Source organism: Corvus hawaiiensis, chromosome Z (genome assembly GCF_020740725.1).
Source record: "Corvus hawaiiensis isolate bCorHaw1 chromosome Z, bCorHaw1.pri.cur, whole genome shotgun sequence".
Lineage (NCBI taxonomy): Eukaryota > Metazoa > Chordata > Aves > Passeriformes > Corvidae > Corvus > Corvus hawaiiensis.
Window position 1 is genome coordinate 65,442,070 of NC_063255.1, and position 13,887 is coordinate 65,455,956.

Genomic DNA, 13,887 nt, shown 5'->3' on the forward strand with positions numbered 1-13,887 from the left:
CAAAATACAAAATTAGCACGTAAGATTTGCATAGAGATAATTACTACTAAAGAAGTACAAACTTCTAAAATTTCACAACTAAAAAGATTTACCTGCTAAACAACAGTAGCACAGTAGTAAGATATGAATACTAAGAATGTTAATATATCAGTTAATGTATGGTTTTACTTGCACAGATCCAAAACCTGAACAGCAGGAGGCTGACCAGGATGGGCTTGGCTTACATCATTACCACAGAACCACAGAAAAATATTAACTTGAAGCACAGTTTTTATTTCTTTTAACATAGATTAAGCAGGTTTCTTTATCATAAAAAAAGCTTTAAGTATTATCCCCTTAAAACAAGAATGAATTTTGACGTCAGGTCACAACAGGCTTGTAGGTATGACAGACATTATCTGTAACCAGTAGCTACAATGCAGAATAAGCTTAATGCTGGGACTCAGACCAGGTTTCTTTCCTCTAACTTCAGTATAGTTTCAACTCTTAAAATGAAGTTCAAGTTGCATTCATTAATAGCTCCAGCTTTCCAAGTAATACTCGCAATTATTGCACTTGTACTGGTTGTGTTGGCTAGTAAAGCCATTCTAAAGCAACAGTTTAATATTTGTACATTTTAAAGCACTAGATCTTATCTACAAACAAATAAAGATGATGAAACCACAATTTATTTAAAACTTAATTGTGAATAGTCTTAATTTCCAGAGTTTAAATGGATGTTCCTTTAGTAACTACACTAGAAAAGCAACAGATGCTGTAACTATCCTACTATGACTAGTTTGGTCCAGGTCAGTAATCAAGTGATGTTATAAAAAATAAACTAATTTATTGTGTATAAAATGAGTAATGTTGCATTTTTGTTCAGATTGCACAGTACAAACAAGCTAATATCTAAATTAATACTGTTACAGGTAGTTATTACATAGGGACAGCAGCTAGAAAAAATAAGTACCTCAAAGCAACAGACTTCTGCAGCCAGCTTTCCATAACATTGTATGAAAGTTAAATATGTTTTAGTCAGAAGTATGCATATTATAAAATGTTTGAAAAATGTTTAAGTATGAGCTGTTAAACTAGTTTTCCATAGCAAGAGTATATGATGATTATTTACATTTTAAAAATCCATTTATCAGAAAAGAATTTACAATGAAATAAATAACCTTCAAGCAGTCCCTTAACCCAACTAAAAGATATGTTAAGTGGCAGTAAAAAACAGGTAAGCCACCTTGTGTCAATGTTAGGTCAGTAAAGTATGCCTCATCCAGAAAGAAGTGCAACTCTGCTTTAACTTTACTAGTCATCTAGAGACATGCAAATACATATAGGTACCTCCAAATATGGTACAATCTTGAGTATTTGTACAAGATTATTCACAAAAACATACAATATATTTTACAGTCCTTTACTACAAAATATTGGTATCAAACCAATCTGAACTGCATTGATCAGACATTTATTAGGCAGGCAAGCTGCAAAGAAAACAGTTTTTATATTTAATCCCCTCTTCGCCTTTTAAACTCAAGCAAGATGTAAGTAGTTTCTTCGGAACGTGTTGGTGATGTAAAGGTACTGATGAACATTGGCTGAATCTGTCTCCATTCACAGTCTCTCCAACACTATTTAAAGTATCAAAATGTAAAGCTGCAGTCTGACAATTTCATCAAAAAAGAATCATGCCTACTTTTGAAATTATTAGATGAAACTGATGTTTAGTTATCCCCACTAAAAATTCCAAAGATTGAAATATTAAAAAACCAAAACAAAATTTAAAAAGAGTTCAAATCCAAAGCATGGAAGCAGATCTAAGAGCTGGTTTGCTTCCTTTCACACCTGATGCTTGGGAAGTTGTTCACCTTCCACTTAAGACACAACACAGTCATAACTGCCTTCTTGGAATGAATCCTCATCCTCTGTCTTAGCCTTGTCTTCTTCATGTCTGCTTGCACTGCTGCTGCCAGCATCACTCTGAGGATTAGTGCCATGGCTAGATGAAGTCCTGCTTTCCTCAGCTCTTGGGTTCGCTTGTTCAGGAACCTTAGAAGGATTCACTGGCTGAAACGCTTCTGGTTGTACTTGCTCTTCTACTATTTCATTTAGTTTCTGGATCTGTGGTTTGATGATATTTAGAAATGGCTTGTACCCAGGGCTAGGAAGAGAATAGGATACAACACTATGAGCGAATTAAAATTAGTACTTCTGTCATGTGCCTGAAAAGCAGAAATGTTTTTAAATAAAGAGAAGAAGGCAATCCTAATCAAACAAAGTTGGAAAGCTGGTTGCTTTGGGTTTGGTTTGGTTTCTGTTTTGCTCTTTTTTTCCCAATTTGATTACAACTCTCTGAAGTGAGGTTTCAGCTAAGGCTAAGATAACTCGAAGTTGCTTTTTAGGTAACAAACTATCTACAGCTGGAGTGAATATGAAGGTAGAAAGGAATACTTACCAATCTGTAGAAGCCCACTTCTCAACAGCATCTAGGCCAGTCTTGATATTCTGACAGATTTCTCCATCAATATCAGAGGACTGCATGATACTGAAAACCTGGTTGATAACTGAAGATTCTCTGAGAATAAGGCCTATGACAACACACCAATCCAGACAACCTGCTTCCATGAAGATATGTAGCAAGTACCTATAGGGAAAAAAGTCCATTTATTTTTCTACTCCAAAGACAAAAGTTGCACTGTGATTGTGTGGATTGAGAATTGCTGGCATGCAGCATTAGGAGAAAGAAACAGTCTCAAAGGCACACGTGTCATTACTTACCGCAGCTGCACCTGTGACTTGTGTGGCCCTTTACTGGCCAGTTCTAGGGAGAGCTGCTCAAGCTCTGACTGAGTTAAACTGAGACTGGAGAAGTTTTCATCCACCATGGTCCAGTCTCCATCCACCATAGAACTTGTTTCAGTCAGGTCTGTTGCTGAACCAATGCTGCATTCATCACCTATCAAAAACACTCAGAAACATAAGGGAAAAGAGAAACTACTTACTTTAGTAAGATTCAGAATTTCTGAACCACTTCCTATAAAAATTGACAAACAGTAATGCTTTACGGTGTATCACAGTTACTTCAGGCATATTGTCCATCCTGCTTCACCATTCTTCTTGTCACACTGTATGGTAGAACTATTGTTACAGGAATGCAATACTTTTTCTATCTAGTAAAAATAATTCAGGAGAATTAGTATCAGTACAGGATCCTAGATATGTGTTGGCAATCATCATAAAAACACCAATACAGTATCTTGCATACTATAGTCCTAGAATTAAGTCTAGGGAAGGTTACTGTCTGACTAAAATTCTGCTTTCTTAACCTTTGTTAAAATGAAGTTCCAATATCAAATTCTTTTCTCCATACAAAACCATGAAGATTTTGAATGCTTTGTAATGTAAATATTTACCTGCCCAAATTACAAGGAAGAAGTATTTCTAGTAAAAACATGAAGAACACATGCAGTAACAAAATTTTCAAAGGAACAGTAACATCAAAGCTAAAACCATTACAGTGGTGAGCCATGAAGGCAGTTACCCTGAGAACAATTTCCATATTAAAGCATATGCATCTTTTCTTGGAAAATGTTTAGGAAGTCAAAAGGTTATATGATTATCTTCTTGCCCATGAATACCAGTGCTGGATTAGTAATTTGTGAAATCATTATTAGAATTCAGCTTGCAATGTTTTAAAGACTATTAATTTAGTTTCTTTAGAAATAAACGGCTTGAAAATGTGTACCAAAGTCCATTGAACTCAAAGGTCTTCATCCAGCTCAGAAAAAAACCCTGATATACTTGTTTATAGAAAGAGCAGTAGTGGCAGACAGCAGTAAAATCAGTGCAATGGAAAGAGATACTAATTTTCTTGCAGTCTCCAGATTTAAAAAACAAGAGAAACAGGAGTGAAAATAAAATGACAGTGTCCAAGCTGACAGAGAGTATCTCCAAATGCTCTGAATCTCACAGAAGGCTCTACAGTCTTAAAGAGATTGTAGCTCTTTAAGAGATCTTTGCCCTAATAGAGCGGAAATCACATGATTTAGATAATGTTGAAAATGCTGCTCTATGCTCAAGGACAAGAGGAAGTATAAAATATTTTTAAATAAAATTAAATTTAAAAAAGACTTGAATGGCCTGGCAAACTTTTCCATCTCCTTCTGTGTTCATAAAAAATATATAAAAAGTAAAACTTCTTTTTCTATTTTAATAAGCTGATCATACATTACAGCTTTTAAAAAGCAATTTAAATAAAGCCATAGGAAAAAATACAACTATATGGGTCTCTAGTTTCCTCAACTTCCTCAATAAGTAATGTATCTAGTATCATTCTTAAGAAACCCAAAAGCACAAAGTTCATGCAATTAGAGCTGTTCCAACCCCTGCAAGAGGCTGATCCATGCAAGAGACAAAGAAAAAAAAACCCTAAAATGTAGGACACTTCCTAGCCAGACTGAAAAAATACTAACTTCAAGTTATCACAACAGACCAAATATCTACTTCATATTCTACTTCAGGTACGTAGAGGTATACAACATGGGCATTATCTTTCTGTTGTAAAAATTTCAGTTCACTTTTCATTAAGCCCTTTTTTTTTCCCTGAATTTTCCTTATCAGCAGTTGAGAAGCAACAATACAGCACTAACATGCAAGTATCAAAATATAAGCACACACTTCACATTTTTCCAATGAGCACATAGAAGGAAGAGTGACTAACCTTTGCTTAGCAAAGGAGAAAGGAATGCATCTTGCAAGTGTGGTCCATGGGATGAAACAGTGTCAATTTCTCTCTGCGAAGAGCTGATAGTACCAAGCCAGCTGCGACTGCGAGGTGTGTTTGAAACCCCTGTGTCCACTTCCATGTTTACAAAGGTGTCTGCAGACTGAGATTTTAGCAGTTGCTCCCCCATAGCTAAAAAAAAAAACAAAACACATCATAGAAGTGTAAGTATCATGTAAGTATCCAAAAGGAAATTAAGACAGTTTTCTTCAGGCATTTCAGGAGGCTAAAACTTGCATCTAAGTCAATATTCAGGGGACCAATGAAATAGAAGGGAATGCAGCAAGTTTAGGTATTTTGGGAATTTATGATCAGCTTTTTATGTGAGCCCTGGCATAAAAGAAGTATCATGTGATAAAGTGGTCAGAATCAACAGAAGTAAATAATGATGCTGCAACTAAGAAGAGGGAGACTTGGCAGCCAACGTCAACCTTGCCATATGGAGATAAGGTAGCGAGTGTCAACTTTGCTGTAAGTAGATAAGGTGAAGAGATCAGTAACATAAAGGAGGTTTACAGCAAAGTCTTCAAAGTTCTCACCCTCTAACATAAAGTAAATTTCAAATATTAGGAACACTGCTTTTTAATTTTAAAAAAGTGAATCAATACCTCATCTAGAAACTATATAGTAATATTGATTTTAGTAATTTTCTGCAGCAGAATTTCCACTGCAGCAATTTCCACGTTCAGTTCAACATCTGCACACCTGATACCCAATTCAATGCACCTAAGAAAGCAAGAGATTTCAACAGAAATAATAATCACACAAGAGATACTCTCTATGCTAAACAGAATCTCTTCAAAAAATACACCGTGTGAGAAAGCTGTGCAGGTGGCATGCCTCAGCCTGTTCTTATCTTGGCTGAACAGAAGCAGAACAGACTGAGATTCACAGATGTAGCATTGCAGGAGGGAAATCTAGAGCATATCAAACTCAGATGTTACTGTACCTGTCTTATACTTTCCATTCTTGAAAGGTGAATTAATGGACGAAGCTGGTATAACTGGAAATGGCCAGAGGAAATCCTTGTGTAGCTTTTTCAAAGCACACACAAAATCCTCCACGCGGGCAGCTCTGGCTCGCTCCTTGCACAACCAGCCGATCAGCTCAAAGCCTAACTGTGCAGCAAAGCAGCCAAGGTCTTTCAGCTTGATCTCCTCCAGCAGACGCCGAGCATGCCGCCAGAGCATCATGTCAATGTACATGTTCTCAGCACAGTCGCTGTCTTTACTCCACCTGCACACACAGCACAGAACAGCCACATGAACACTGATAAAGCACAGTTGCAAAGGCTGTTGGCCACAACTGCAGAACTTTGAGTGACCAGAATAGTAGAAGGGGGGCTTTCTATGTAACAGCAAAAGCAGTTTCCATCATTCCTTGCTGTTTATATTCTCTAAAAGATCCCACTGCCTCAACAGGTAGGTGAAATAATGGATTTAAGTTACAACAGCAGCAGTATTTACAGAGCATTAAATTATCAGCAATGCAGAAAAAAAGTAAAGTAAGAGAGATAAAATGTAGATGACACTGCAAAGTTTAGAGAACTAGTCAAGTATTTGTCTAGAACTCTTCCTATCCAAACCTTTAAGATACTCTCTATTAAAAATTACTGATTCAGAGTATTTGAATTTATACTAGGATTGTTTTAAAAATATGTATGGGGAAACAAGCCAAAGCAAAGATAATAATGAATTTTAGTTCAATACTACTTCTGGACTGTAATACCTATCAATATCAAGTTTGCATACAGCAGCGTTAGAGGGGCTCATACCAAGGCATAAAACGCTCTATTTGTAGCTTGGAAACATGCTGCTAGATCAAGATGTGCATAGGAGCACAGCACATTGTACACTGTGATGCTGCGAGCTGTTCAAAATGTATTTTTCAGAAAAACAGATCCTTTAAATATGAGGCATGTGGTCTCACGAGCTACTTAAATTACTACACATGTAATGTGTACCACATCCAGTGGTTTCAGAGTCTTTTGGTCAGCAATATCTCTGTAACCGTGCCTGTGTATACATACAAACACACATACATATATTTACATGTGTGAGAACATATTCTCCCAAGAATGTTATGAGACGCAAACAATACGAAAGTTGTGAAATGACAAATGCAAAACATACAGAAGGAGATTACGACAAATCTATCATATAATTTATTTCTGTAACTGAAATTGGTAAGTTAGTACTGTAGTACCTAACAAAGTGGGGAAGAAGACATTACCTTTTCCCAGATGGGCCAGAGGGCATACTCAGCGTTTTTGTCAAATTAAATTTGCTATGGAGATTTTCTGCTGACTGGGATAAACTAATGCTGCGATGCCTGAAGAACTCAAAACCACCACTTGAACTAGGTTCCTAAAACCAAGAAAACAAAAACATACATTCAAAGGACCAAACATGCTATGTAACATGAAGATTAATCATACAAGGCTTGATGCACAGTATTTACTTTTCTCATCACAAACCTGAGCTGTTGGTGTAGCTGGGGGTGTTTCTGTTTCTCCAGAGCCAATGGCTTTAAGAAATCTAATCATATGACGACAGAGATCCCACTTCCCCTGCTCTAAGGCAGTATTAAACAGGAGGGTAGCATGTTGTCTGCTAACTGCTGGAACTTCCATATTCTGCAAGCAACAAAGCATAATTAGGTGATTTGCTTTTACTGTAGAGAATCAGAAGTTCTATTAAATCAAGCCACACTGTGTCACATTCAAGTATACCAAAGATTACAAACAGCAAATTTCTTGCTAGTATTTTCCTATTTAAAACAGTAAACTAACTACTTACACTGCATAATCTTACCACCCTTCATAACCGGACATAATATCAACAGAAAACCGTTAAATTAAAAATCTGTTGAATATGCACAACTTTGATAGGACATTATTTTTAAAATACTGCAATGTTAGTAAATATCAGCAGTCTTGCAATATATTTGGTGCCATTACCTGTAGGATAATAAGGTAAGAGGCAGCTGTGTCCAAGTCCTGGGCCATTAAGCACTCTTCAAATAAGTCCTTCGGGTTTCCAACAGCAGCAAAAAGATAATTCCACAGGGCATATTCTGTCTTCCTAGCACAATGAACAACTGTCTGCAGGAAGAGGGGGAATTCTGTAATGAACTTCGCCACAGTGGGAAGGAGAGGGTCGGGAATGGGTTCCCGCGAGGTAGCTTCTTCTTCCAGCACTTCATGAAGCATCAGTTCTAGTACATGAGGAAAGTATGGTAATGTGGCACAGGAGTGGGCCAAAAGCAAGGCTTGTTCACCGAGGTTCCTAACCAAGAGCTGGCGTAAAATGTGATGGAGGTAGATCTGAGAGGTTCTCTCAACAATGGAGAAAGGAAAAAGAACCTCTAAGTGTTCTCTAGCACTGGTTTGAGTGTATAAACAGTCATAGAGCACAGTGTCATTAACAGCACCAAGAACCAAGGCATCTTCAAACAAAACAGCCAATGGGTATATGTTGATGTGGAAAGGCAGCATGATCCGTCTTGACAGAAAGGAATGCGGTTTTCGATGATCTCTGGGAAACAGGGGAAGCCAGACTTTCATACCTGCCCCACCACAGCTGAGCCACAGAGCCTCCAATAAGTGGCGTTTCTGTTTGTTAATTCTGCAAGTAGTCCATACATTTTCAACAGATTGGGCAAGGACAACTGGAGCACAAAAAGGCAGCTATGTAAAATGAAAAATAAAAAATTAAAAATCAGTACTCCTTTTATTTTTACCCTATTCACAAGAACTCTACTTTTCAGCTAAGAACTACTCTCTTCAAACATGTTATTCTTCTATCGAAGAAGAAACAAATCTGCTTCTCCCTTAACTGTACCCCTAGCATGTGACAAAAGACCACTTAATACTTATATTAACTGTAGACATTTCTTTAATTTTTTTTAACCTCCTTAATACTTAGTCAGGAAGCAGAGGGATGAGAATAAAGGTGAAAAATAAAGACCTGCTCTATGCTTCTTCAGTAAGTCCAACCTAGAACTGACAAATCTTTATCTGAACTTTCCAGATTTCACTCTCCCAAAGTGCTTGTTTCACACAGAATTGATGGTTTTCATCATCCCAGAAGAATTGAAAAGTTCAGTAATTGATTTCTATTGTGGTTATTTCCAAGAACTTTGTAAACATACTCTGCAAAAAATGATAATGTTCCATAAACATACAGAACAGCTTTAGACAGACAGAGGTTTTCTGTTATTGGCGCATACCAAATTCTGGGTAGTATCTTTACTCTTAAAGCTTGTCTATTTCATTTCAATGTAAGTAGCAAACACAGTGAGCAAATGCTAATGTACTTCCAGCTAACAATTCGGTCTGTAAGTGTAGATACTGTGTTGCTTATAGCCCTATTTTCTTTATGTCTGGACCATTCTCTCCCACAGCTTCTTCAATTACTGACATCTTTGAAGCCATACGCAGTACTCCACATATATTTACTCACATGCTTTCTTTGATTAGGATTATTATCTTTATCTCGTATCTGGGGTCCAGATCGATCCCTTTGCAACATGATGAGTTGTCCTGCTAAGTTAAGCATAATACTTTCAGCTTCACAAGCCTACGGATAGAAAGAATATTATGCAAATTATTCAAGCTGCTTGAATGATCATTTTACTCATAACCACAATAAAAACCCAGAATAGAAAGTGTACATTAAATGTGTCACTTTACAGAGAAGACGAACAACCGAATTCATTACAAAAGGACTCAGAAACATCAAGAAAAACCAAGTACTGCCATTCTTGTGCAAAGGAGTAAATACTGGAAGGTTTCTTATCCACCAGACTCATTCCATGTGTTTAATATGGACTTTTTGTGTCCTAAAAGGGCAATCCACCAGTATTTTAAGAAAAAATAAAATTCTGTATTCTTATGAGTATCATCACAGTATGATTGCCAGTATCAGACTGAAAGGACTAACACTGGTACACAACCCAAGAGCTCAGCCAAATAGAGTTGAGCCACACTTGTACAGCATATTGAACTTTTATTTAGCTGCAGTTAAAGAAAAATCTTTTCAGTAAGGTATATCAAGAAAGTGAAGTATTCTTTCTAAAGATTTATTTCATAGCTGTTTCATGTTAATTTTAAACCAAGCCACTGGAGTTATTACCATGCATGAAACTTAGTTTCAAAATACATGGATAGAGGATCTATATGGCAAATTTGCAGCATCAGGGGTTAAGGTCACTAATAGCTTAAAAACACTGAAAAAGCTGACACAGTTCACAAAGTCAGACACATTGCTCTGTCTTCAGTGAAGTGTCATATTTAGTACTAACCTAAATATTTATCTTTTGATAAGGAGGATCAACAGAGTTTAAGGATAGGTGCTCTTAGTTAGAAAGAGGTAGTATCTATTCAATCTGAAGCTAAGTCTAAATATTATTAGTTCTGTAAAAAGTTTCAGTAGTTTTTTCTCAAAATTAGAAAACAACACAGGTCAGGTAGTTCAGGAATACAGATGCTGTCTCATGCTAAGATGGACCACAAGCACGTTGCTTTTTATGCCCTTGTCCAGTACCATAACAAAGTCTCTGGACACATACTCAGCACTGTGGGACATTAAATTAGAATGAAGCGAAGGAAGGAAGCACAAACCTTCGGATGTGCCACCACTTTTGTACCTGCCAGTACCTTTGCTATATGGAGAAAATGATGCACCTTTACATGTCTCTTGGGCTGTCCCACAGACAACACAACTTCTGAACTACCCCAAGGTAGTGCTTTCATGAAAAAATACACTTCATACTGCAGCTGCTCAGTTAAGCCTACTCTGTTTGCAACCCAGACAATAAAAATCCAAGTTCTCTTTGCTTTCAGTACCCTGACTGAATTCTGAACTTAAGACGGGGACCTTCACATCTTAAGTGATTGTTTGGCTGTTGACCTATCCCCTGACATAACTAGTGTATGAAATTATATTACTTTATTTTAGTGTAGTCAGAATTGACAAAGAATAACCTTATAGAGTCATATGCCATCTTTTCCTTTTTTCTATTTATTCTTTGAGCAATGAACAAGTTGTTGCAAGAAAGGTAATTCCTAATGCCATGGATTGCTCTGGTTTTTAACTTTTAATACACAATAGAGCAACACAACCTCAACAGAATTAAATTTAATTTGTTCTCCAATATTTGGCCCCAACCTTAGTAAGGTAACAAGAGAAGCTATGAAATAAAATCTGAACTCTTACTTCTCCTTCTATCCCCCCACCCCCAATTCCCACATAAAATGTCTATATAATGAACATCAGAAAAAAACATGTTCTGGATTTTACCACATAGAAGAGCCACCAATTTATGATTGATTTATCAACCAGGTAACCTTTGAGGAGTAAACTAACAAATCCAGGTACCAATTCTACCAAATTTTGAGACCTGTTACCTGCTGAGGCATCTTCAAGGTGATGCCAGTCTCTGTTCTCACTGATGTCAATGTAACAGACACTACAAGAAAAGGATGAGGAATGTACCGAGACATGGACACTTCTTGAAGAATTTGGATACTGGCAGTAGGATTAAGACTGAAAGGAAAATTACTACATTTAGAAATTTTACAACAGTACTTAACATGAAATTACTATATTGAAGCAAACCTAATGAAAATAATCAACTTATCCTTAGCAAATCGTTTACTCTACAGAATAAAATGACATTCCTTTCATCAGGAATCAGTAGAAATGCCCACGTATCTACTCTACATAAAGCTACCAAAAAACCCTAAGTTGGGTTACTTATCTTGATACTTTGGGAAATACAGCTGTGAGTGGGTAGAAGACAGTATCAGATACTTCAGAATAAGACTCTATTAACCCTTCAGTGAGATAGTCGTGGGTTTGGATTCTGTTGGGAATTTTTTTTGTAAGCACTGAAAATATTTTTCTCTGAAGTTCATCAACAACTTGCTTTCCTCTAACACAAAAAGGTTCCTGCTTGCTAAAAAGAAGATACTGTAACTGTAAGAAAAATCACCTACTTAGGCACTTAAAAAAACCCCCCCTACCTGTGAATCTTTATCTCCTCCTTAGGTTCACTAATCTTAACTGTCTGAAATATCTTACGTTGCTACTTCTTTTGCACTAAAACAATTCCTCACCACCACACCAAGACTAAACCTTTTCCCTCTTCATCTCTGTAAGCCTGCTGCTAACCTTCCCTTTACTAATTCCTACTTCTGATGTTAGAAACATGTTTTTATTTTAAAATATTCAAGTATATTGGTGTCTTTTAGTACCTTTTTCTCCTATTTACATTCAGTCTTCAAGTTCCTATAAGTTAGGAACATGTTTGTTCAGACAACTGGAAACGTGCATACATCAGTCACTACCTACCTCCACACCTGATGTCCCTATCAGCATGCATGCAAGTGACAACACTCATGAACTTGTGCATACAGGTAACACTTACCCCTTTTCATTTTAAAAATCTAACTCCACCAGTTATCAAACACCTTTGTATCATCGTTAAGAATTTACTCAGACTGAGAGCATATCCACAGGTACCTTACTGCAAAAGCATTCAAAGAGTGATACTAACCCCTCAGACCTTCTCTCAATACTGTAAAGGCAAATGGAACAATCTGCTCTGAACAATATCACAATGTCCCGGAAGACACTCAGTAGTAACGTGGGTGCTTGCACTTTGGTGATGTGTGCAAACGCGTTGTCAAGGTTAGACGTTCGCAGGTAGATTCTCAGCTGCAAGGGAAAGGAGTAGCTTCAATACAGGTTCTGTTTACCAACAAGATAATAGTAATTCCACTTCTGATTATTTTCTTTACTGTGGAATGGCTGTCAAGAATTTCTTGCAAGACACATTACTGAGTTTTTGTTTCATCAAGTATTTCATCCATTGCATTTTACTGTTGCATCCAGAGTGGTTAAAGCACAGTACAGCCAAATCTGAAGAACTGGAAAACACTCATAAGGAAGTTCACCAGTTTTAAAAAGCAAAGAGTAAGTAAATTTCCTCTTCCCTTGCAAAAAACCTTGCAAAAGTGTCCCAAAACACTGTAAATAGGTATCTTAGAACACACTTCGTGCTAACATGCAAAAATGTCACAAAGTTTTCAGAACAATGAGTAGATTCTCTGTAGTCAGCAGAAAATAGCTTTTAATAGCAACAACAAAATTTTTCTGCAAAGAATTACGTATATATTAATAAATAAACTCTGAATATGCCCAAAAGCCACCTAAGTTTATAGCACATAAACATGTTTATAATACTACTGTCATATAGATCAGCTATTCTAATAATTGTATGTACTTTGAAGAAAAGTAGCTCACCTCTTCCTGGTGATCATTTAAATTATAACATGCAAGAACAATGAAGTCATTCCACCACGCTAAACCACCTGTTACCATCATAGTTTGCTCCTGAAAAGAAAAAAGCAGGCAGATTACATATATGTATGCATTTTTATATACTTACACACACAGAGATGTACATTATATGGGTAATTTCTGAAAGCCATGTATGATCTCTATAAGCTTTACTCATGGGGCAAGACTATGTATATGAAGTTTTTAATGTTTAAAAACCAAAGTACTAAAGAATAGTATGTGAAGGACAAACATCATCCTACAAAACACAGTTCCACAGTTCTTTATGCTATTGGCATCCCTGAACTCTCTCAAATCTGCTTCTGGCCAAAATTTACCAGAATCTTACCAGAATTTACACCCAAAGCTACATCACAGAAACTCTCCAATAAGAGAAATGAAATAAACATCTGACTACATGCACTCAAATTTGGAAACCTCTGAACACTAAGACAAAAATTAGTGCGTCAAAACCACAAGATATGTGTTTCAGACATTTTATGAGCAACACATGTAAAACCAGCATCCCTAATCCAAGTGTGTCTACAGGCTGTTTACTTGAAAACAATACTCTTTAATTTTCTCCAAGTCTCACATCCCAGCAAATAAATCTCCCCTGTGCACCAGAATAAAATTCCATAACCTCTCACCTGGGTAATGTTTCCAAACAGCTTCCATTTTTTGGTGAGTAAAGAATAATGTGCAAAACCAAACCTGCCAACAACAGCTACATTCTGTCCAAGCTTGTCAATAGCTGAAAACTGTAAGAAAGAA

The 13,887-nt window shown here is 36.7% G+C and overlaps 1 protein-coding gene across 5 annotated transcripts in view; it reads right to left on the minus strand.

The window, feature by feature from the left end:
• Nucleotides 1–252: 252 nt before the first annotated feature.
• Nucleotides 253–13,887, minus strand: part of RIC1 (RIC1 homolog, RAB6A GEF complex partner 1) — a 47,039-nt gene continuing 33,404 nt past the window's right edge. For 3 of the 5 annotated variants that reach the window (XM_048292736.1, XM_048292737.1, XM_048292735.1), the window contains exons 14-26: nucleotides 13,764–13,874; nucleotides 13,078–13,167; nucleotides 12,329–12,489; nucleotides 11,178–11,316; nucleotides 9,232–9,348; nucleotides 7,728–8,456; nucleotides 7,245–7,403; nucleotides 7,001–7,134; nucleotides 5,718–6,004; nucleotides 4,706–4,900; nucleotides 2,764–2,941; nucleotides 2,441–2,629; nucleotides 253–2,146 (exon numbers count right to left, since the gene is read on the minus strand). In XM_048292736.1, the coding sequence (XP_048148693.1) occupies nucleotides 1,861–2,146; nucleotides 2,441–2,629; nucleotides 2,764–2,941; nucleotides 4,706–4,900; nucleotides 5,718–6,004; nucleotides 7,001–7,134; nucleotides 7,245–7,403; nucleotides 7,728–8,456; nucleotides 9,232–9,348; nucleotides 11,178–11,316; nucleotides 12,329–12,489; nucleotides 13,078–13,167; nucleotides 13,764–13,874 (2,775 nt within the window). In that variant the 3' untranslated portion in view covers nucleotides 253–1,860. Of the gene's footprint in view, nucleotides 2,147–2,440; nucleotides 2,630–2,763; nucleotides 3,156–4,705; nucleotides 4,901–5,717; nucleotides 6,005–7,000; nucleotides 7,135–7,244; nucleotides 7,404–7,727; nucleotides 8,457–9,231; nucleotides 9,349–11,177; nucleotides 11,317–12,328; nucleotides 12,490–13,077; nucleotides 13,168–13,763; nucleotides 13,875–13,887 lie in introns of those variants that run through there. The other 2 variants (XM_048292738.1, XM_048292739.1) reach the window with 2 other exon arrangements.